This window comes from Electrona antarctica (genome assembly GCF_951216825.1).
Source record: "Electrona antarctica genome assembly, chromosome: 10".
Lineage (NCBI taxonomy): Eukaryota > Metazoa > Chordata > Actinopteri > Myctophiformes > Myctophidae > Electrona > Electrona antarctica.
Window position 1 is genome coordinate 27,694,200 of NC_136791.1, and position 24,747 is coordinate 27,718,946.

Genomic DNA, 24,747 nt, shown 5'->3' on the forward strand with positions numbered 1-24,747 from the left:
GATTGTGTTCGTGACCTTATTCTTCCGGTCATGACCCACATACACAGCTTAGTTTTTATTTAGTTTTCGTCAGTGGAAAAATGTTAGTGGACGAAACATTTTCGTCATAATTGTAATGGACAACGTCAGCACTGACTCCCACCTCTCCTCCCGGTCCAGGGGTTTGACGAGGCGGTGCGCTCGGCCTCCCGGCAGGGCGGTGGTGGTTTCGGGGACGCGGGGCGCTGCGCCTCGCCCTCGCTCCTATCGGCCACGGTGGGACAGAGGCTGCTGAGCCGGCTGGACGATGGGTCCGGGTGCACCAGCCCAGAGAGGGTCATCACCCTCTGGACCGAGGAGGGCATCCGAAACAGCCGAGACATACTGCAGGTCGGTCTGTGTGCGTGTGCGCTCGTCTCATTGTCTGTCTGTCTGTCTGTCTCATTGCATCTCTGTCTGTCTGTCTGTCTGTCTGTCTGTCTCATTGTCTGTCTGTCTGTCTGTCTGTCTGTCTGTCTGTCTGTCTGTCTGTCTGTCTCATTGCATCTCTGTCTGTCTGTCTGTCTGTCTGTCTGTCTGTCTGTCTGTCTGTCTGTCTGTCTGTCTGTCTGTCTGTCTGTCTGTCTGTCTGTCTGTCTGTCTGTCTGTCTGTCTGTCTGTCTGTCTGTCTCATTGCATCTCTCTCTGTCTGTCTGTCTGTCTGTCTGTCTCACTGTGTGCGTGCGTGCAGATGGTTGAAGGGTTTCAGACCAGAGACATTTAACACATTCTCAGACTGAAGTCATTTTATTTTGCTGTTCAGGAATGTCATTAACTCAGAACCATCAGAACCCAAAGGAAACCAGACACTAAGTGTTGGGTCATGAGCTTAGTCGGCTGCCACAGAACCATCATTTGTTTTTGTGCTTTTCTTTTACCCCCTTCTCCTCCCCAATCGGTTCCTCCCCACACACACACACACACACACACACACACACACACACACACACACACACACACACACACACACACACACACACACACACGCGTTGTCACTGCTGTCGTATCCTACTGACTCACCTGGGCTGGCAGTGAGGGGCCCCCACCAGCATAAACGGATAAACGGCACGAAAAACGACACAAAAAACGGCATAAAAACGGCACGAAAAACGGCACTAATACCCATACTTGACCCATATACCCATCGCGTGGAATGAATTGAAGTTGACGTTGAGCGATAGCGAAACCAATATCTATATTCAGTCAGACACGGGAAGCTTTACCCCGAGGCTAACGATTCCAAACAAGAGTTTTGACCTCGCATCTTCAGTCGAGTCGTGACCTAATTATTGTCACTTTGAATCAATTAAAGTGACGTTATGTGATTCCTATGTGCGTGCGTGCGTACATGTGTGCGCTCCAGACGTTGGACTTCTCTCTAGAGGAGTGTGTGTGTCTGGCTGACCTGACGCTGTGTGTGTGTGTGTGTGTGTGTGTGTGTGTGTGTGTGTGTGTGCGCTCCACAGACGCTGGACTTCTCTCTAGAGGAGCGTGTGTGTCTGGCTGACCTGACGCTGGCTCTGGACAACGAGCTGCTGGTCAGCGGGAACGGGATCCACCAAGCTGCACTGATCACCTACAAGAACGAGATCACACACCTTACGTATGTGCACGCACGCACGCACGCACGCACGCACGCACGCACGCACGCACGCACGCACGCACGCACGCACGCAATGAATTGCATTTTTTAATGAATTGCATTTTTATAGCGCTTTTCCAAGTGCTCAAAGCGCTTTACAATGGTTCATTCATTCATACATTGGGAGGTGAAGCGGCGAACAGTCGACGTCAGCGTCCTCACTTCCCACATTCACACACCAATGGTGGCAAGCTCACACCAACCGACTCATTGGAGGCAATGTAGGGTTCAGTGTCTTGCCCAAGGACACTTCAACATGTGGACAGGAGGAGCCGGGATTCGAACCGCCGACCCAGGGATCATTGGACAACCTGCTCTACCTCCTGAGCCACAGCCGCCCTAATAACACACACACACACACACACACACACACACACACACACACACACACACACACACACACACACACACACACACACACACACACACACACACACACACACACACACACACACACACACACATTTTAATTATTTTATTTGGATCTGCACAATAATACAATAGACCCAAACAGTGATCAGAATTAGGTTACATAGATATAACTGCTGCACATGCTTAAAGGAGAATTCCATGCTAGAAGGCTTTCTTACCTTTATTTGTAGTTGTTACGTCCCCAACAAAGAGGTCCAGGTGTTATTTTGTGCAAAAGTGAATTATTGGCTATTTCCCCTAATATAAGCCCTCAATGGGGGTTGGGTTTTTGTGCTAATTTGCTCATTTCCATTGAAATAAGTAGAAAAGTGTGCCGCTCGGGATACTATTTACATTATGAAGAGAGGATATATACAAAAAATATTGATTTTTGAGCGATGGAAATAAGCAAATTAGCATAGCCCCATTCAATTCGATGCAATTCAATGCAATTCATTGAGGGCTTATGGTAGGGGAAATAGCCAATAATGCGCTTTTGCACAAAATAACACCTGGAGCTCTTTGGTGTGGACGTAACAACTACAAATAAAGGTAAGAAAGCCTTCTAGTATGGAATTCTCCTTTAACACACAGAGGGAAAAAAAGAAAGCACATTGATGACATACTATTACTTGACACTACTAGACAGGATGTTCTTTTGTTTTTTTTTAGCCACCTAGGGATAAATGAAACAACGCCTTCTCCAGATAGACAGACTGCCCATAATAGCTGAGACGCCAGAACAGTATTTAGCCAACTGTTTTGCATTTGTCTTTTGCAATCCACCCAATTGCAGACCCCTGAGCACAAGTTTATGGACATGGCCCAGACTTCCAAATACAATACAATACAATACACACACACACACACACACACACACACACACACACACACACACACACACACACACACACACACACACACACACACACACACACACACACACACACACACACACACACACACACACACACACACACACACACACACACACACACACACACACACACACACACACACACACACACACACACACACACACACACACACACACACACTTCTTTCCAGTATGGCGGATGTGCATGGAGCGTATTGCTCTTACACACGATGATGTTGTGCATATTCATAGAGATGTTGCTATCCAGTCAGAGGTACATTAGTCTCAATTTCCAAATGCTTCTTTCGTACAGTCTGGAGCAACGGAAGAGCTATCATGAGTAAAATATAAAGCGGAAGTGGAGCCTCCTCCCCACTTCCGTTTCGTTTCGTCTTTACAGTCGCGCAAATGTATCCTAATATAAATAGAAAACATCTAAGTATATACAGTATAGCTTGTTGCTTAGCAGAAAATTAAATTAAAAAAATAAAATGTAAAGATATTTTGAAATATATTTTCGTGAATGGAAATAAGCTTTCTTACTCTGATGTCGGGAGGTGTAGTTCCAGACTCTATATAGCATTCAGGAGGTGTAGTTCCAGACTCTATAGCATTAAGGAGGTGTAGTTCCAGACTCTATATAGCATTCAGGAGGTGTAGTTCCAGACTCTATATAACATTCGGGAGGTGTAGTTCCAGACTCTATATAACATTCAGGAGGTGTAGTTCCAGACTCTATATAGCATTCAGGAGGTGTAGTTCCAGACTCTATATAGCATTCGGGAGGTGTAGTTCCAGACTATATATAACATTCAGGAGGTGTAGTTCCAGACTCTATATAGCATTCGGGAGGTGTAGTTCCAGACTCTATATAACATTCAGGAGGTGTAGTTCCAGACTCTATATAGCATTCAGGAGGTGTAGTTCCAGACTCTATTATAGCATTCAGGAGGTGTAGTTCCAGACTCTATATAGCATTCAGGAGGTGTACTTCCAGACTCTATATAACATTCAGGAGGTGTAGTTCCAGACTCTATATAGAATTCAGGAGGTGTAGTTCCAGACTCTATATAGCATTCAGGAGGTGTAGTTCCAGACTCTATATAGCACTCAGGAGGTGTAGTTCCAGACTCTATATAGCATTCAGGAGGTGTAGTTCCAGACTCTATATAGCATTCAGGAGGTGTAGTTCCAGACTCTATATAGCATTCAGGAGGTGTTGTTCCAGACTCTATATAGCATTCAGGAGGTGTAGTTCCAGACTCTATATAGCATTCAGGAGGTGTAGTTCCAGACTCTATATAGCATTCAGGAGGTGTAGTTCCAGACTCTATATAACATTCAGGAGGTGTAGTTACAGACTATATAACATTCAGGAGGTGTTGTTCCAGACTCTATATATCATTCAGGAGGTGTAGTTCCAGACTCTATATAGCATTCAGGAGGTGTAGTTCAAGACTCTATATAGCATTCAGGAGGTGTAGTTCCAGACTCTATATAGCATTCGGAGTTTGTGGAATAGTTGTCTGGCTGTGCGAGACTAGAGGTGTATGGATATAGAAGAAGCTTCCAGATCGGCAGAATGTAATTTCCTGTGGTGGAGCTACAAACTGTAATTAACCCGGAGAAGAAAGCCATTAACTGTTATTGATCTGGTATGGATCAGTTGGCCTGGGGCTAGAAATGATGGAGTGGCAAACACAGCTGACCTGTATTCTACATCAGTGGTTTTCAACCCGTTTCATATCAAAGAGGTCCACTATTTATTCAGCATTTGAGCCACGGACCATTTGGTGACATTTTGCCTCTCAGACCCATTTGAGCCACGGACCACCATTTGATGACATTTAGCCTCTCAGACCCATTTGAGCCACGGAACCACCATTTGATGACATTAGCCTCTCAGACCCATTTGAGCCACGGGACCACCATTTGATGACATTTAGCCTCTCAGACCCATTTGAGCCACGGAACCACCATTTGATGACATTAGCCTCTCAGACCCATTTGAGCCACGGAACCACCATTTGATGACATTAGCCTCTCAGACCCATTTGAGCCACGGGACCACCATTTGATGACATTTAGCCTCTCAGACTCAGACCCAAGATTGTTTTAGTTGTCGTTTGATAAGATTCTATGTGCTACAGTTCCATGCTGTGTTCATGTTGTACCATTAGGAGAGACAACAGGCAAACGTTGATCAAAGTAACAAATATTCAACATTGTAATTGTGTAGACTTCTTGTAAATTAAGTAAGGAAGATGTTTAACAATAATTTAACTCTTGAGTGTAAAATGAAACCAAATGGACCCATACGGGTCCATTTGGTTTCATTTTACATAAGGGTCCATTTGGTTACCAACTCTCCATCATTTAGCTATAGGGACCACCAGGAACCCCCTCAAGGACCACTGGTTGAAAACCACTGTTCTACTACATGATCGGATCATTTTAACATGACAATGTCTCCATCTACTGGCCAGCGTGTGACAGCACTTTAGCAACAGTTAAATTAAACTGAGGTATAATACATGAAAGTGTTCTATCCTCATGGGGTATGATGATATTGCACTAATTTTATACAAGATCTGTTCTTGAGGTCATTGTTTATCTCCCAAAATGATGAACAAATTAGTAGTTGTTTCCAAAAACATAGTTGCTGCACTCTGGCTTTGGAGGGCAGACTATATAATTCTCCATTGCGCAGCTGTGGCTCAGGAGGTAGAGTGGGTCATCCAATGAACCGTGGGTCTCCGGTTCGAACCCCAGCTCCTCCTCCTGTCCACGTGTCGAAGTGTCCTTGGGCAAGATACTGAACCCTAGGGCCCTTTTTGAAACCAGCTCCTCGCCACCCCCCCTACACACTTCCACTCGGTTTCAGCATAGATTTATAAATAGACGGCACAGGAATTCCCCTCCCATCCGGTGCTGTCTCTATTATTTATATATCTATGCTCAAACCGAGTGGAAGTGTGTAGGGCGAGTGGCGAGGAGCTGGTTTCAAAAAGGGGGATTCATTGCCTCCAGTGAGTCGGTCGGTGCCTCGCATTGGTAGCTTGCCACCATTGGTGTGGGAAGCGAGGACGCTGGCGTCGACTGTTTGCCGCTTCACCTCCCAATGTGTGAATAAATGGACCGTTGTAAACTTGCACTTCGAGTGCTTAGAAAAGCACTATAAAAATGCAACCCATTATTATTATAATCAATTGAGCTATTGTGTGTGTGTGTGTGTGTGTGTGTGTGTGTGTGTGTGTGTGTGTGTGTGTGTGTGTGTGTGTGTGTGTGTGTGTGTGTGTGTGTGTGTGTGTGTGTGTGTGTGTGTGTGTGTGTGTGTGTGTGTGTGTGTGTGTGTGTGTGTGCGCATACAGGACGGTCGCGGAGGACGCGGTCAGAGAGAGAGACAGGCTGAAGACAGACCTGGACTGGGCAGACAGACGGAACCTGAAGCTGGTCCGAGAGGTGGATGACAGGCACGCTACCATGGAGACCATCAACCAATCCAAGATCAAGTAAGCACCTTTGTAGCAAAAATGTCCTTGTGCACACCTACGGGTGACGGGTGCATCGGATAATTGAACTGGAAGAGTAGGAAAAACTGGAATCCCGCACACTGCCTTCACTTACAGAATCTTTATTTAGCAACGTTTCGGTCGGTCAGACCTTCATCAGGCAAGACAACCAGCCAACATATAAGTGTCCACTACAGGGTATCTTATCTGCACAATTTAATGGCTTTTAAGACCGTAACCAAAACTGGTCTTAACGAAAGAGGCAAACATTGCAGTGAGCTTGTAGTTCGGCTATATTCACAATATTTATCTGTGGAACCGAGTCAGTCTAGATGTAATGCCTACAATTCCAAGTGCTTGTCAGGGTGAGGAGGGGTCCCCAGGGTGAGGAGGGGTCCCCAGTGTCAGGGTGAGAAGGGGTCCCCAGTTCAAACATGATTACTTTTGGGGGTCGCGGTCTGAACATTTTAGGAACCCTTGCCCTGTGATTCAGAAAGAGAAAGAGAAAGCCTGGTCACGACCTAAGACGGAGAGAAAGCCTGGTCACAACCTAAGACAGAGAGAAAGCCTGGTCACAACCTAAGACAGAGAGAAAAGCCTGGTCACAACCTAAGACAGAGAGAAAAGCCTGGTCACAACCTAAGACAGAGAGAAAGCCTGGTCACAACCTAAGACAGAGAGAAAGCCTGGTCACAACCTAAGACAGAGACAAAAGCCTGGTCACAACTTAAGGCAGAGAGAAAAGCCTGGTCACAACCTAAGGCAGAGAGAAAAGCCTGGTCACAACCTAAGACAGAGAGAAAAGCCTGGTCACAACCTAAGGCAGAGAGAAAAGCCAGTGGTCACAACCTAAGGCAAAGAGAAAAGCCTGGTCACAACCTAAGACGGAGAGAAAAGCCTGGTCACAACCTAAGAAAGAAAGAAAAGCCAGTGGTCACAACCTAAGGCAGAGAGAAAAGCCTGGTCACAACCTAAGGCAGAGAGAAAAGCCTGGTCACAACCTAAGGCAGAGAGAAAAGCCTGGTCACAACCTAAGGCAGAGAGAAAAGCCTGGTCACGACTTAAGGCAGAGAGAAAAGCCTGGTCACGACATAAGGCAGAGAGTGTATCGCGGAAGTGTCGGGCCGAAACATCCGTCAGATGTATTTCCCCCGGATACGATATTTGTCGACCAATCACAATATTGAGTTCTAAACGTGTTTTGTTTGTGTCTAATTTATTTGTTTTGCTGTTTCATTCACGGAGAATATAGACAGATTTGTTATATTTTTGGTATTTGGTATATATACACTGAGAAGGCACCTGATTGGTTGGTCCGTTGGCAGGGACCTGGAGCAGGACTTCCGTGATAGGCTGACAGCTCTGAGGAGCCAATCGGAGCAGGAGAGCGAGGTGCTGCTGACGCAGGCCGAGCGAGAGAGACACCAGCTGAGAGAAGAGCTGACCCTGACGAGATGCAGAGAGAGCACACTGCAGGAGGAGATCTACAACACCACGCAGGTAACTAACTGATCTACAAGACCACACAGGTACAGGAAAAAAATGTGAAAATAGCTTGCGTTGCGAGGCATTGTCAGCTTGTAGATCTGCTAAAATGTCCTGCTAGATTTTCATATTGATCACTTAGATCAGGGGGTTCTCAACATTCTTGGCTGGGGACCCCCAGAAATGCTTTGGCCATGTCTCGCTCTTGTTTTAGACAGATGCTAGGGAGGGATGGGTAAATTGGAGGAATGTCTGGATAAATTAATTGATGGAAGTGTGTGTGTGTGTGTGTGTGTGTGTGTGTGTGTGTGTGTGTGTGTGTGTGTGTGTGTGTGTGTGTGTGTGTGTGTGTGTGTGTGTGTGTGTGTGTGTGTGTGTGTGTGTGTGTGTGTGTGTGTGTGTGTGTGTGTGTGTGTGTGTGTGTGCACACGCAGGAGAACAAGGCTTTGGAGGAGGAGCTGGGTCTGCTGAAGGTGAAGCTGTGTGAAGCAGAGACATCAGTCAGTCGCCTCAACAGAGAGCTGGGTCAACTGCTGCACGACAAGGTTACACGCACACACACACACACACACACACACACACACACACACACACACACACACACACACAGGCGGTGATGCATTTAGTGGTGTGAGAGGTAACTCATCCTGTACACTGATCTTTGCAGTGCTGTGGATTAATAATTTACTGTGTGTGTGTGTGTGTGTGTGTGTGTGTGTGTGTGTGTGTGTGTGTGTGTGTGTGTGTGTGTGTGTGTGTGTGTGTGTGTGTGTGTGTGTGTGTGTGTGTGTGTGTGTGTGTGTGTGTGTGTGTGTGTGTGTGTGTGTGTGTGTGTGGTCTCAGATGATTTTTTAGTCCACTCTGAGAGAGAGAGACAAACTGTAGGACAGCTGAGAGGGAGACAGTGTAGGAGAGACAGACAGACAGTAGGACGGCTGAGAGGGAGACAGTGTAGGACAGACAGACAGTAGGAGTCGGGACTGCTTAGAGGGAGACAGTGTAGGAGAGACAGACAGGCAGTAAGACAGCTGATTGAGTGACAGTGTAGGAGAGACAGACAGTAGGACAGCTGAGAGACAGACAGTGTAGGAGAGACAGTAGGACAGCTGAGAGACAGACAGTGTAGGAGAGACAGACAGCAGGACAGCTGAGAGGGAGACAGTGTAGGAGAGACTGACAGTAGGACAGCTGAGAGGGAGACAGTGTAGGAGAGACAGACAGTAGGACAGCTGAGAACAGAACATTCTGGAACAGTGGTTCTAGGACGGTGGTTCTGGTGGTTACCGTCTGCACACTCCTAGAGTTCTGTCTGCTCACTCCTAGAGTTCTGTACGAGTTCTGTACGTGTTCTAGAACGTGTGTGTGTGTGTGTGTGTGTGTGTGTGTGTGTGTGTGTGTGTGTGTGTGTGTGTGTGTGTGTGTGTGTGTGTGTGTGTGTGTGTGTGTGTGTGTGTGTGTGTGTGTGTGTGTGTGTGTGTGTGTGTGTGTGTGTGTGTGTGTGTGTGTGTGTGTGACGAGCATTGAGTTCTAAACATGTTTTGTTTGTGTCTAATTTATTTGTTTTGCTGTTTTTTTTTGACAGTTTGGGAGTTTGGATGCGAGCCAATCAGGAGCCAGTCAGGAGGAGAGATTCTCAGACATCATCAAGGAATACGAACTGCAGTGTCGGGTGAGGGAACACAACACTGTGTGTGTGTACGCGTACGTGCGCAGTGTGTCAGGATGCTATAGTGCTATTTAGGTCATGTGTGCCTCTCTGTGAAACATAACTCTGCTCTTTGTGTGTGTGTGTGCGTGCGTGCGTGTGTGCACGTGTGTGTGTGTGTGTGTGTGTGTGTGTGTGTGCGCGTATGCGTTCTCAAACAGGAACTGCGGGACAGGAATGACGAGTTGAGCTCAGAGGTGGAGCTGTTGAAGAGTCAGGGAGGATCCAGGAAAAGCAAACGATCCAGAGATCACAAGTCGTCTCTGTCGTGGTCCAACAGAGCCTCGCTCACCACAGAGTCTGACTCAGGTACAACCCTAACTCCTAGCCCCTAGACCCTAACTCCTAACTCCTAACTCCTAACCTCACCACAGATTGTGACTCAGGTACAACCCTAACTCCTAACTCCTAAACCCTAAATCATAACTCCTAAACCTTAACTCCTAGCCCCTAAACCCTAACTCCTAACCTCAGGACGTGCTGTGATTGGCCAGTAGTCACTTGAGATTTCCGCACACCCTGATTGGATGTCACCGATCTGTCCGTCAGCCCCGGCCCCTCCTCTCCCCCTCCCCCACCCTAGTGCAGCGCTACATCACATCATTTGGAGCGACGCCCACCCGGAAGGGTTGACTCCCACTTACACAAGTGTCTTACACAAACATGAAATGATCAGATCGGTGAACCAATATTATCCATGCACTACCCGCTCCTCTATACCAGAAAGCACGCTGGCTGGGCCAGGCTATACAGTCTGACCACGCCCTCCATTCCCTGACACACACACACACACACACACACACACACACACACACACACACACACACACACACACACACACACACACACACACACGCCCCTCTCCTTCTATACAACGTGTCATCACAAGTTGCTCTGCAGGTTTCTGTGGCCCAGCTGCATTCTGTTTTCTGTATTCTTGTTGGGACTCATTTGGCTCCATGTTTGTGTGACAGTCACTGTTAATTTGGACAGAAAATGTAGTTTTCGTCCTATTTAGTCATTTGAAATAGTTTCGTCTTAGTCTACTCTTTGTCGACTAAATGTCAATCTTAGTCTTTTAGTTGTTTTTTTAAGTCTTAGTCAACAAAATTAACACTGGACTAGCAGTTACACTACATTTGTTCCTACGGCTCAGAGTCTCATTTGGTCTCATGTTTTCCAAGTTACACAGCATTGTGTTGCTATAGTTTAGAGTCTCTCTACTCCATGTGTTAGAGCAGTTACACAGCATTGTGTTGCTATAGATTAGAGTTTATCTACTCCTTGTTTTAGAGCAGTTGGTCAGCCATACTGTATGTCTCGCTGCGTTCCAGATGATCCAGGCTCCAGGAGAACATCTCCTCCTGCCAGGAAGAAACTACAGGTGGCCGACAAGAACGGTAACGGCTGCAACTTCTCTGTGTGTGTGTGTGTGTGCGTGTGCGTGCGTGCGTGCGTGCGTGCGTGCGTGCGTGTCTCATAGGCAACTTGTGTGTGTGACAGAGAAGGCGCTATCTTGTACCCTTAGTGGTGTAAAAAGTACTCACATTTGTTAAGCAAATGTATCAATGCTGCAATTTGTGGGCAGTGGTGGCCTAAGGGTTAGAGAAGCACCCTTGTTGCCAAAAGGTTGCCGGTTCGATTCCCCGGACGGGCAGGAAAAATCTGGGTGGGGAAGTGATTGTCATCACTCACCCAACACCGCTGAAGTGCCCTTGAGCAAGGCACTGAACCCCCAACTGCTCCCCCTGGAGCTGCTTAGTGGCCAACAGTATAAGACTGTGGTTGTACTGGTCAGCTCCCAGGTGTGTGTGTGTGCGTGCGTGCGTGCGTGCGTGCGTGCGTGCGTGCGTGCGTGCGTGCGTGCGTGCGTGCGTGCGTGCGTGTGTCTGTGTGTTTCTATGTGCAGGGCGTTGCTGCAAATGAGCACCTGTGCTCAGCTACCTCCCTGGGTAAATAAAGAATTAAAAATAAATAAATAAAAATAGAGACTCTCTGTTACAAGTAAAAGTCTAGTATTCCAAATGTACTTACCGGTATGAGTAAAGGTATAAAAGTATTGGCATCTACTTAAAGTACTAAAAGTAAAAGTATTCGTTATGCAGAAGTTATAATTCTTTAAGAAACACATCTGGGTTTTTGACCAATAAGCAGCTTTGTTTGACCAGACAAAGGCATCATGTGATGTCGATCCCCTTCCCCTATTGGCTCGTATGTGTATGTGTAGGCAGAAGAATAATGTCTGAAATGTTTAGAAATATTTGCAAATAGCAGATCTTCAAGCAATGTGATGCTTTGTGGGCTTGTAGATCTGCTATTTTCAGATAGCCAAAGTTTAATTATGGCTGAAGTGGACGGTTAATGTATGTTTTGTAATAAATTATCTAAATTTACAAAGTAACTACACTTTTCAAATAATTGTAGTGGGGTAAAAGTACAATATTTGTCTCTGAGATGTAGTAGAGTAGAACTAATAGTATATAAAAATGGAAATACACCAGTAAGGTAAAAGTACCTCAAAGTACAGTACTGTGTTCATATCAAGGTCTATTATTTATTCTGCATTTTGAGCCACAGACCTCCATTTGGTGAGATTTAGCCTCTCAGACCCAAAACTTCGAATATTTTGTCCACAATTCCATGCTTTATTGATGTTGGTAAACCATTAGGAGAGATAACAGGCAAACGTTGATCAAAATAACAATTCTTCTACATACACTGCTTGTGTAGACTTCTTAGACTTTGTAAATTAAGTAATGTGGATGTTTAGCAATAATTTAACTGTAATAAGGGTCCATCTGCCAACTCTCCATCATTTAGCCGGGGACCACCTGGAACATCCTCAAGGACCACTGGTTGAAAAATGGTAAATGGTGCATTTTTATAGCGCCTTTATCCAAGGCGCTTTACATAGATTGTGCATTGCATTGACCCATTCACACACGCATTCATACACCGATGGTGGAGGAAATCAATTGTCTTGCTCAAGGGCACTTTGACACCAAGTCTGGGGGAGACCGGGTTCAAACTGGCAACCAGTTGCCATCCAGCCACTCTACCCCTGAGCCATCGCCACCACCACCGCCCCCCCACCGCAAAACCACTGATTAAACGAAGCACTAAAGTGTGTGTCCGTTGGTTCCCGCCCAGGTCTCGGGTCTCTGGAGAATCTGTCTGGTCCGTCGTTGAGCATCGAGACAGAGCTGGCCATGGAGCAGCTCAGAGAGAAGCACTCACAGGAACTTCACGACCTGAAGATTGAGCTGGAGACCAAGGTACGTGTGTGTGCGTGCGTGCGTGCGTGCGTGCGTGCGTGCATCTGTCTATGTATGTATGCAGAAGTAAATCTATGGAAGAAGCAAGTGGAGAGGCTTGATTCATCAGGCTGGCCCTCAATCTGTGTCTAAAGTTACAGAGTGAAGATGTTTGCAATAAGGATGTGTGCATTTATCTCTCTCTTTTCTCTCTCTCTCTTTCTCCATCTCCTCTCCATCTCTCTCTCCATCTGTATCTCCATCTCTCCACCAGGTGAACTTCTATGAGCGTAAGCTGGACTTACTGAAACAGAACATGGAGGTTGAACGCAAAGACATCTCGCAGAGCTTCAAGGTAGGAACTACATCTGCTGCTATTCTAGGCTATGTACATGACCTGTTACTGAACTACATCTGATGCTATTGGTGCTACGGAATCAGAATTACCCAAAATACATCCTGCATCATAATACCCAATAAAAGGGTCGATGTGGCGTATGAATCCGACAAGTTTATTTAAGTACTTGTCGGAATAGTTTGGTTCGTATATCGATCTTTTATTCCAACTCGTAGCGACTGGCGAGACCAAAAACAAACAGGGGGGACCATAACTCTATGGGGGGGACACACAGACTAGGCTTTCCTCCGAGGTGGAAAGCCTAGTGTAATGAGGTTAGAGGGTACCTAGTAGCTACCCTAGGGGACACAGGGAGAACATGTGAGGGTACCTCTAGGGGACACGGGGAGAACATGTGAGGGTACCTACCCTGGTGGACACGGGGAGAACATGTGAGGGTACCTACCCTGGTGGACACGGGGAGAACATGTGAGGGTACCTACCCTAGGGGACACGGGGAGAACATGTGAGGGTACCTACGGGGAGAACATGTTAGGGTACCTACCCTAGGGGTACACAGGGAGAACATGCAAACTCCACACAGAAAGACCCTTTTTGCCAACCCCACCTAGAGTATGGGCACTGATGACGCGGAGGAGAGAACACGCCCCCAGCATCCCCGGCAGGAATCAAACCCAGGACCTTCTAGCTGTGAGGCGATAGCACTACTGACTGCCCCCCCCTCCCATATGACCCCATATTAGTAATATTAATGAGAGGGTTTTCCATAGATGGAGATCAGTGAGTTGGAGGAGCACAAGGCTCTGGCGGAGCACAAGGTGGAGGAGCTGAAGAAGGATGTGGAGAGGTTGCAGGTTCAACTCAAACAACAACCTCCACCCAGCAGCAGAGACCAGGAGAAGAGGTACGCACGCACGCACGCACGCACGCACGCACGCACGCACGCACGCACGCACGCACGCACGCACGCACGCACGCACGCACGCACGCACGCACGCACGCACGCACGCGCATCTGTAGATTTTTCCCGATTCTTCACGATTTTGATAGAACACTTAAGGTGGCCTTACACTAGCCGATAATCGGGCATTTTTGACGCTCGGGGGGTGCCCGGCCGCTCAAAGTGCGATCGGGATCGGCACGATCAACAAGAATGTCTGATATTTGCTCTGCCCCGCTCCGATTATCCTGTAGTGTGTGGTGCTATCAGATTTCAGATTGAAAAAAATCGGCTAGTGTAAGGCCACCTTTAGGCCACATCACAATAGTACAATATCCAAAAATCACAGACAATATCCAGTCTAATATCATGATATGAATATAATCAGGCGCTGCGATATAGGAGAGGCAGTTGCCTCGGGGCCCGCGGGGGGAAGGGCCGCTCCTAAACTGTATACTCTCTCTCTCTCTCTCTGGCTCTCTCTCCCACAAACACGCTGTTAAGTTACCGCGACTAAGACTACATTTCCTGTCAATAATAAGCAGTGTAAAATGTAGTTAATTGGGAGGTAAAGGGAGACGCTTTATTGTGAAGGGCCCTTCACGGCGCAGACAGGAAATAGTGTTTAAACTGGGCTGCTTACTGGCTGGCTGCACGTTAGAGTAGACTTAGAGTAGACTTAGAGAGCGGTCTGTCCACTGTGGCTGTAAACAGTTGTTAGCCCTGCTCTGCAATCGCCTGATAAAGTTGAGTTTTGATTATTTGAACAGTCAAAACAAGACATAAAATGACCACAGGCACTTTCAAAAGAGGGGGGGCCGTGGAACATTCCAACCGCTACTGGATATAATATTGATACTAGGTATGTCCCAATCAGGGTTTTTTTTGCTCCCGATCCGCTTCCGATCATTTGAAAATGACGTGATCGGCCCCGATTTCGGTTCATGTGATCGTATTGGGACAACCTAAATGTAATGTAATCTAATGATACAGTATGTAATGTGTAATCAGAGTCCAGGGGGAGCAGTCAGAACTGGAACAGAGCCATGCAATCTAATGATATGTAATTTAACCCATTAAGATGGGGGGTCGGCGGCCAATGTAATATATATTTGGAGTCCTTGACATGAATATGTTTGAGAACCACTGACATAGAAACATGAGGTTTTTCAGTCAGGATTTAGAATTAATTTCGACGTCAGGCCTAAATGGGTTAATGTAATGTAATCTACAGAGTCCAGAGGGAGCAGTCGGAGCTGGAGCAGAACTACGCCAGAGAGATCAGTCATCTGGTCCGTCGACTCAGTGCCGAGAAGGACCAGCTGGAGGCGGAGCTTAAGCTCCAGATGGACCAGGAAGTGATGCGTGTGAGGTGGGTGTGGCCTGGCAGAGCGCTGGGTCTGCGTTAACTCCGCCCACGTTCAACCTCGTCTCCGTCTGATTGGTCCTCAGTAACGCTCGTTATAAGATGGCACGTGTTTTGTCCTCTCTGGTGGGCTGTGGGCGGTTCAAAAACCCGCCTACCAGTGACATCATCATCGATGGGGATTCCAAGCTAACAGAAACTACAGCGTTTCTCTTCCAGAAAGTTAGCTGAAATAGAAGCCTAGAAAATAGAAATAGAAAAAATAAATAAATCTTGTTTGAAATGACGGTTCCTGAGCTGTCCCTCCTCTGAGACACAGAGTGAGTAGACAGAACCGGATGTTGACTGTGTGTTGTCGGATTAGGTGTTGATCTCTCACTAGTCGATGAGAAGTACAGGCCGGCATCATTTACAGTGACCGCTATGCTCCGTGCAATAAGCCTCGTTTTGACCAGAAATGGTGCCTGGGACGGGGAATTGGAGTCTAAAGCGACTGAAAGCATGTGTGCGTGCACGCGCAAATCAAGATGGCGCAGTCCAGTGTTATGGCTAACAACATATAGCCAGCCTTTCCATTAGATCGGATCAAAACATTTATACAACTGAATTAACGTAACTTACGTTTATTGGCGCTTGCAGGGGGGGATTGTCTTAAATAAACCGAATGGTTCTTTTTATATACAGATGCTAGGGTTCTAGAGGTTCTAGGGTTAAGTAGAGATGCACGATGTAATCGGTAGCGTGTCGAAGTCGGCCATAAAAATGTCACATCGGTATCGAACCGATCTCCGAATAATCCTGATTATTTTCACCAATATTTATGACGCAATAACAATGTGACCGTCAAAGGCTTTGTACTCACAGAGCAGCCAGTCTGCCTTTCTCTGTCTCTTTAAGAACATCAGCTGTTAGTGGAATGCATGTCCGTAGACATGCATTAGTCTACGGACCCCCATTTAATGGCATTTCTATCTCTGGGACCCGCAACTTATATTGTAAAATCAATGTTAATTTAACTCTGAGAGTGTACAAATGGACCCTGACTGGTCCATTTGGTTCCATTTGTACACTCTCAGAGTGACAGACCCAGAAGGGTCCATTTGGTTCCAAACTATCATTTAGCTGGGGACCCCCTGGAACTCCATCAAGGACCCCTGGGGGTCCCCGGACCCCACTTTGGGAACCACTGTCCTAGACGCTCCATGCCAAGTCCCTCAGTCACTCAGTTGACCTCCCTGTGTGAGCAGAGAGGAGCTTGCGCATCAGATGGAGCTCCAGCACCTCCTCCCCCAGCAGCGGGAGAGGAGCAGGCTGGCGGAGGAGCACCGGCAGGAGGTCTGCAGCCTGAGAGAACACGTCTCCAGGCTGGAGAGAAACGCGGAGGCCTGGGAGAGCAAGCTGCAGCAGCTGCAGGAACGGAGGAGCGCAGAGGAGGAGGCCGGCCTGTGCGAGTTCAGGGCACGGTGCGGTTGGCTGGAGGCCGAGCTCGGAGAGTCCCGCGCGCGATGCCTTGAGCTGGAGGCGCGGCTGGGTGAGGCGTGCGCTCAGCTGACGGAGAGCGTCCACTTGCTGGAGTCTCGCGAGGTCCAGAACGAACGCCTCGCTGCCGAGAAGAGCTCGCTGGGCGGGGAGCTGCGGGAGGCTGAGGGGAGAGAGGGGGAGCTCCTGGGCCGAGTGTCGGAGCTAAGCGGAGAGCTGCAGGAGGCGAAGAGGAGAGAGGGAGAGCTTCTGAGCCGAGTGTCGGAGCTGAGCGGAGAGCTGGACAGCCTGCAGGCCCGGTCCCACAGCGTCCAGCGGGACAGGGATGCGGCGGCCGACGTGTTGCTCCAGCAACAGGCCCAGCTCCGGGCCAAGGAGCAGACCGTCGGCGCCCTGAGGGAAGAAGTGGAGAGGCTGCAGGAAGCCGCGAGGGCCAAGGCGGACAGCCACGACAGCAAGCTGGCTGCCGAGCTGTCCTCCCTGAAGGCAGACCGCGCCCGGCTCATCCAGGACCTGAAGGACCAGGCCATGGCCGTGGACCACCTGCAGCTGCAGCTGGACGGCGTCGGGGACCAGCTGGAGACGAGGAGGGGCGCGGAGGAGCAGCTTCAGCAGACCCTGTCGGAGGAGCGCTCGCATTCGGCCAGGCTGCGCTCCGTCCTGGAGCGGGAGAGGGAGGAGGCCGGCTTCCTGGCGCAGGAGAGCGAGCGCTACGCCAGCGTGGCCGACCAGCTGTCCACGCAGATCGTGGAGATGGAGGCGGAGATCTCCACGCTCCGCGGTCAGATTCGGGACCTGAGCGCCCACCTCAACCAAACGGCCGACATGGTTTTGGACCTCCGCACTCAGCTCAACGCCAAAACCACGGAGCTGGACCGCCTGCACGCCGAGCTGGCCGACAGGACCATCCTTCAGGAGCAGGAGAGGCAGAACGAGACCTCGGTGCTCCGCGATCAACTCCGCGATCTCTGCTGTCAGCTGAGCAAAACGGCCGACCTCGTGTTGAGCCTGAGGGGGCAACTCAACACCAAGACCACCGAGGTGGAGTCTCTCCGAGCCGAGGTGACCAGCAGCGCCGATCTCTTGGAACAGGTCAAGGCCTCGTCCGAGAGGCTCGGCATTGAAGTGCATCAGCTCACCGCCCGCCTAATGGGCAAGGAAAGAGAACTATATTCCGCCCGAAGCCAGCTTAATTCCAAAACAAGCCATGTCGACCACCTTCGGTCGAAGGTGTCAAAAAGCAACGGCCTTCCAGTTGAAGCGATTCCCTCGACCGGGAAACACTGCAAGGAGGTTCGGCAACTGATCACCCATTTCGAAGCCAAGGAGAGAGGCTCGCTCCGAGATCAGGGATCCCACCGCCTTCGAGCCAAGGTGACCAAAACCGCCGATCTTCTCGAGAGAGCCAAGAGGACGTCGAAGACGCACGACGCCGAGATCGAGCAGCTGGGCATCCAGTTGGAAGTCCAGGAGAGAGAGCTGCTCTCCGTGCAAAACGCAACCAACGGCCAAACCGCCGAAATCGACAGGCTTCGGGCCAGGTTGAAGGACGGCGCCCGTCTGTTGCAGCGCGCGAACGCTTCGTCCGAAGAGTGCCGCGTCGAGATGGAGGAGCTCGGGGCACGGCTCGAGGACAAGGAGGAGTCGCACTCTGCCCGAGAACGGACGCCTGCGGACGACGACCAATGCTCCACCCAGCAGCTCCGACGGGCTCTGCTGGACACGCGGGCGGAGCTGCGCAGCACCAATGAGGCCTTTCAGAGGGAGAAGAGCAAGATGGCCGATCAGCTGATGGACATGGAGAAGCTGGTCATGGCCCTGGAGGCGACCACCATGGACCCGGACACTAGTCCGCACAGGTTTGTGGTTTTCGACAAAAAAAAAAGCCAACCCTCCGTTCCGTCACTTGACTCGAAGGTCCGAACCTCGACCTCTCTCACACATAACCAATCGGCCGCCTTGTTGCTTGAGATGCATTTTGATCGCCGAAACGCCCGATCTGTCGGATTATTGTTGAATGACTAATTGCAAGAAATCATCTGATCAACCCTTCGATCCGTCACCTGCCATGCTTTCCACAGGTATAATAGCCCGTTAACTAACGGAATGAAGCATCACCAACTGCAGTTCTTCTGTGCTGCAACACCTGGACTGCATTAACAATTAACCTCCTCATCCTTCTGTCTAAACGCATGACCATCTGACACGTTGCATCACCGGCAGCAAAGGGTGCTGTAAGTGAGATTGATGGTTAAAACAAAAAAAGGTTCTTGTTAAAAAAATAAAAAAGTTTAAAGGACCACTTCACCACTTTTCAACTTATCTTCATATAATTGGTCCTGAAAAATAGCACAATTCTTTTCTACTCAGTCTGTGACTCATAGGATGGCTGCGGGAAGTTCAGAAACCCGTCCACGCAGATTTTGTTTTTTTAAAACAAGATTTCCATTTTCGCATTGCAACTTTTCAGGAATAGAAAGCCTGCCGTTTCTATTAGCTTGGATTCCCCATTGGGTTTCTGAACTGCCCACAGCCCTCCCATGAGACACAGACCAAGTGGAAAAAAATTGTGGCATTTTATCATGATCATTAGTGAGGACCAATTATATGAAGATGGGTGGAGATTGGAGAAGTGGTGATGTGGTCCTTTAAGCTCTATATTGTGATGGCAATTACTGCTATAGAGTGTTTGTTCAGTAAGGGTGTTAAACAGCACCATATTGTGATAGTAATACCCCCCCATTACTGAACAAACGCACTTTATCAATGATTACCATAAGGATATGGAGCAAAAAACATTTATTTTAACCAAAATAAACATCACTTACATCACTTTTAACTTCATGTTTGTGTGTCACTCAAAGTCTCATCTCACCCTGTCTCCTGTCAGCACCTCAATACCTGTGAATCCTGCTGATTTGAAATACCATTGTCTTTTAATTCCATTGTCTTTTAATTCCATTGTCTTTCATCAATTCTGAATGCGTTCATATATATTTTATTTTACTGTAAAATTAAACCAATTGAATCAGTTCACATGATTAGTGGATTAATTTCCCTAATTAACAAAATACGCAGTAATATAAATACATATTACATTTCCTTGTGTGCAGCTCATTGAAATTATGATTTATTACTTATTATTATTATTATTATGACATAATATATTTTCGTGAACCGAAATGCCTGATTTCGAGAGGTGTAGTTCCACACTTTATTCTGAGATTGTGGAATGGTTGTCTGGCAGTGCGTGAGACCTATGTGTGACCTGCTGTCCGTGTGTCCGTGTGTCCGTCCGTGCGTCCAGGGCCCAGCTGGAGGAGCTGCAGACAGAGAACAGCAGTCTGACAGACAGACTGACGGTGCTGCAGCAGGACCTACGCGCCCTGGAGGATGATCTCGCCAAGAGGAAGTAAGGAACATGACATCACACTTAACACATTCAGACCGTACGACGTGTGGAAACGTATAGCTAATCCAACCGACTGATTGCGACGACGTGACACACGTCCTATCGCTTTTTCATTGATATCAAACGGGGAAAAAAAGATTCTGATTTTTTTTCCTCTTTTTTGTTATTTGTTTTTGTTATTTGTTATTCTGCAATGTACTCCTTGCTTTTCGCGCATGCGTGGTCCTGTTCACTTCCCTGTTTAGCGATCAGAAAGAAAGGCTCGTAACGCGTAATCTAGGGAGCTCTCCGTGGTTTTGACCAGATGGCTGTACTTCTGTCTTAATTTCTGACTTCAACATGCCTCTCGCCCGGAATATTAACGCTTCTAGAGAGACTCGATCGTAATCATAGTAAGGTAAGCAAGCAACATTATGGCCCTTTTTGAAACCAGTCCCTTGACTTGAAGTGCTCTCGGGAGGTTCCCTTGTCAGGAAGTGCCCCTCCAGCTGAATCAAGTTCCCTTGATTAAGGTGCTGGGTATAAAAAACAGTTTGGAAATACACTCGCCCTCCTTGTGCAGAAACAGGAAACAGACACCATTCGTTGCCATGGTTACCATCATACAATTGTGTTACCTGTTATTTTGTGTGTACAGTTATATTGTATTGCATTGTGTATGTTTGTGTGACATGTGGATTTCATTAATAGGGACATTTAACTCACTAAATAATTCACTCACTCACTCTGTCCTTCAGGAAGACAGTGGAGGAGATGGAGAGACAGCATGAGAAGAGCAGAGAGGAAGAGGAGAGACTCCACAAAGAGGTTGGTTACTGTGTGATTAATATCATTATTAAATCGTTATTAAAATGTTAGTACTCGGGTGGTGCAGTCGTAAATTGCCTGCCCGCCACCGCAGAGGTTGTGGGTTTGAATCCACCGCGGTGCATCCGGCTTTGTCAGGTCAAAGTCGTACGATCTGTCACACAGGTGACGTTACCGCAGTGAAATTTGTTCTCCGCATTTGACCCATCTCTTGGAGGGAAGGAGGGTGTTATTTGCCACTGTGCATACTCCTACGGGCTGGGGGGGGGGGGGGGGGGGGGGAATCTATTGGCATAACGACTAGATTGAGGAGAAAAAGGTGTCGAAAGCAAATATGTATATATTTAAAGAACCATGTGTGGACCCTAAATAAAATGGTTCTTTAGTAGGCGATGGTTGGTTCTCTTAATATAGAAGCCTTATCTCTGTGCATCAGAACTCTAGGTACCGCGAGGTTCTCTTAAAGAACTCTTATCTCTGTGCATCAGAACTCTAGGTACCGCGAGGAGGTTCTGGAGCTGAGCTCTCGGAACCTCCAGCTGAGCGGCGAGAACGCCGAGCTCAGCTCGCGTCTCCGCGGCGACCAGGGGGCGGGGCAGATGCTGAGGGACCGCCTGGTGACCGTCTCCAAGGAGCAGGAGGAGGCAGCGGCCACGGTGGGAGCACGGACACCCCCAAATACTCACCCAACAGACACCCCCAAATACTCACCCTACACCCAACAGACACCCCCAAATACTCACCCTACACCCAACAGACACCCCCAAATACTCACCCTATACACCCAAAAACACCCCCAAACACTCACCCAACAGACACCCCCAAACACTCACCATACACCCCCAAATACTCACCCTACACCCCCAAATACTCACCCAACAGACACCCACAAATACTCACCCTATACACCTAAAATACACCCCCAAATACTCACCCTATACACCCAAAATACACCCCCAAATACTCACCCTACACCCCCAAATACTCACCCTACACCCAACAGACACTGCCAAACACTCACCCTACACCCAACAGACAATTTACAATTTAGGCATTTAGCAGACGCTCTTAATCCAGAGCGATTTACATCAAGCAATAACAAAAGCATGGCATACATCACATATATAAAAAGTAGTTATCATGAATCATGCGTAAACTAAGAACGTAACAGTGGAGTATCTATGTAAACTATACATACTATACTATATAATATATTATACATGTGTACTATAAAGTGCTATGACTACATAAAATGCAATTCTAGAGCTGTCTACGTAACAAGCTATAAGTCTGTTTAAAATACTATCTAAGTCTACATAATGTGCTATCTAAGGGGCTAGGCTAGGGACACAGACACTCACCCAACAGACACTCCCAAATACTCACCCTACACCCAACAAACACCCCCAAATACTCACCCAACAAACACCCCCAAATACTCACCCTACACCCAACAGACACCCGCAAATACTCACCCAACAGACACCCCCAAATACTCACCCTACACCCAACAAACACCCCCAAATACTTACCCAACAGACACCCCCAAATACTCACCCTACACCCAACAAACACCCCCAAATACTTACCCAACAGACACCCCCAAATACTCACCCTACACCCAACAAACACCCCCAAATACTTACCCAACAGACACCCCCAAATACTCACCCTACACCCAACAGACACCCCCAAATACTCACCCAACAGACACCCCCAAATACTCACCCTACAGCCAACAGACACCCCCAAATACTCGCCTACACAATTACATAATAATAATCGTCTGTCTGTCTGTCTGTCTGTCTGTCTGTCTGTCTGTCTGTCTGTCTGTCTGTCTGTCTGTCTGTCTGTCTGTCTGTCTGTCTGTCTGTCTGTCTCATTGCATCTCTCTGTCTGTCTGTCTGTCTGTCTGTCTGTCTGTCTGTCTGTCTGTCTGTCTGTCTGTCTGTGTGAAGGTGAGACAGCTGCAGGAGGTGTTGAGCCATCAGGAGAGAGAGAGACAGCAGCAGCAGACAGCCTGGCAGCACGACAGAGAACTACTGGACAGAGAGCTGACCTCCACCAAGGACAAGGTACTATGATTTACCTAGAATTTTACCTCCACCACTTATATATTTACCAGAAGCAGTTGGATTTCAACATTTTTCCTTACAAGGTCCCTTATTTATTGGGACTTTGAGCCACATGACATTCAGCCACTCTGACCCAAAAGACTTATTTTGTTGTTGATGAATAAGATTTGGTCCACAATTCCATGCTGTATTGATGTTGGTAGGCTACCATTAGGAGAGATAACAGACAAACGTTCTCAACACTCACTAATAGGCCTATCTCACAGCCCCCTTTCCACGCCCACTTCCGGTAGATAGTGGTGTCATTTAACATTAGGCATTTACCCTTTTTTTCTCTGGAGAATCTAAGTACTTCCTAATGTTAAAATGTCAAAGACCGATAATAATATGAAGAAACACAATGGTATAACAACTCAAATAAGTAGAATAAACCTTACCTTTACAAAACGGTAGTTTGTGGCTTGTGAAAATACCTCTTTTAACATGGAAGCCTATGGACCGCAAAACAAATAACACCACTAGCTCCAAAAGGGGGCGTGGAAAGGGGGCGGGGAAATGCTGTGAGATAGGCCTATTGCGTAGACTTTAGAAACCACCTCTGAATGTCGCATTTGAAAAAATCGGATTCCCCAAGATACAAAACAACAGAGCAGAGCTTTGTGTCCAAAAGCACATTATTTCAAGTAGGCTGTGTTCATGTTTAGAAACCGCACTCACTCTCTGTGAACGCACCTCCTTTCGGTGGGAATTAACACGGAGCCCGCCAGAAACGAGGAACACAGAGGGTTAAATTAGTACCCTAGCCCGCCAAACACGAGACTCTCGTTTTCCAGGGCTTGTATTCTTTAATCCATGTTTTGATCCGATTGTATCGTTAGCCACCGTTCGCTAACACAACAACACCAAGTAGTAGGACAGTGGCCGCGGCCATTTTGAAAATGCGCACGCATCCACTTCCATTCTAAGCCCTGCATTTAAAGCTCTGTATCTCAGAAACGACATTGAGGGGCCGTTTTCAACGGCCTGTAGCAGGCGCTGTGATACTCGCGGTCGGGTTTTTCCACACAACAACCGGTCAAGACACCACACACACATGGGGCACGGTGGCACAGTTGTTAGTGCTGTCGCCTCACAGCTAGAAGGTCCTGGGTTCGATTCCCGCTCGGGACGCTGTGGGTGCTGGCGGTGTGTTTCCTCCTCCGCGTCATCAGTGCCCATACCCGAGGCGGGGTTGGCGAAAGGGCCTTTCTGTGTGGAGTTTGCATGTTCTCCCCGTGTCCCCTAGGGTAGGTACCCTCACAAAAAACATGCAGTAATCCTGGTCTCTAAACTGCCTCCCCCTGGCCAGCTGGGGCGCCAGATGGAGGGGAAAGGAACTGGTTGGAATAACGTGTTCCTTCCACGTG

General features: G+C 47.9%; 1 protein-coding gene and 1 long non-coding RNA gene across 3 annotated transcripts in view; both read left to right on the forward strand.

The window, feature by feature from the left end:
- LOC306930570 overlaps nt 1-24,747 on the forward strand; it is a 133,900-nt gene that overhangs the window by 83,919 nt on the left and 25,234 nt on the right. The gene's annotated exons all lie outside the window — the stretch shown is intronic.
- ninl (ninein-like) overlaps nt 1-24,747 on the forward strand; it is a gene marked incomplete at its 5' end in the record, with an annotated part of 85,500 nt that overhangs the window by 48,835 nt on the left and 11,918 nt on the right. Inside the window, 16 exons of one of the 2 annotated variants that reach the window (XM_079511598.1) lie at nt 160-369; nt 1,485-1,621; nt 6,320-6,460; nt 7,786-7,960; nt 8,380-8,490; nt 9,528-9,614; nt 9,812-9,959; nt 10,949-11,050; nt 12,801-12,925; nt 13,179-13,259; nt 14,033-14,166; nt 15,437-15,574; nt 20,355-20,459; nt 21,197-21,266; nt 21,755-21,922; nt 23,225-23,341. In XM_079511598.1, the coding sequence (XP_079367724.1) occupies nt 160-369; nt 1,485-1,621; nt 6,320-6,460; nt 7,786-7,960; nt 8,380-8,490; nt 9,528-9,614; nt 9,812-9,959; nt 10,949-11,050; nt 12,801-12,925; nt 13,179-13,259; nt 14,033-14,166; nt 15,437-15,574; nt 20,355-20,459; nt 21,197-21,266; nt 21,755-21,922; nt 23,225-23,341 (2,049 nt within the window). The remainder of the gene's footprint in view (nt 1-159; nt 370-1,484; nt 1,622-6,319; nt 6,461-7,785; nt 7,961-8,379; nt 8,491-9,527; nt 9,615-9,811; nt 9,960-10,948; nt 11,051-12,800; nt 12,926-13,178; nt 13,260-14,032; nt 14,167-15,436; nt 15,575-20,354; nt 20,460-21,196; nt 21,267-21,754; nt 21,923-23,224; nt 23,342-24,747) is intronic. The other variant, XM_079511599.1, reaches the window with a different exon arrangement.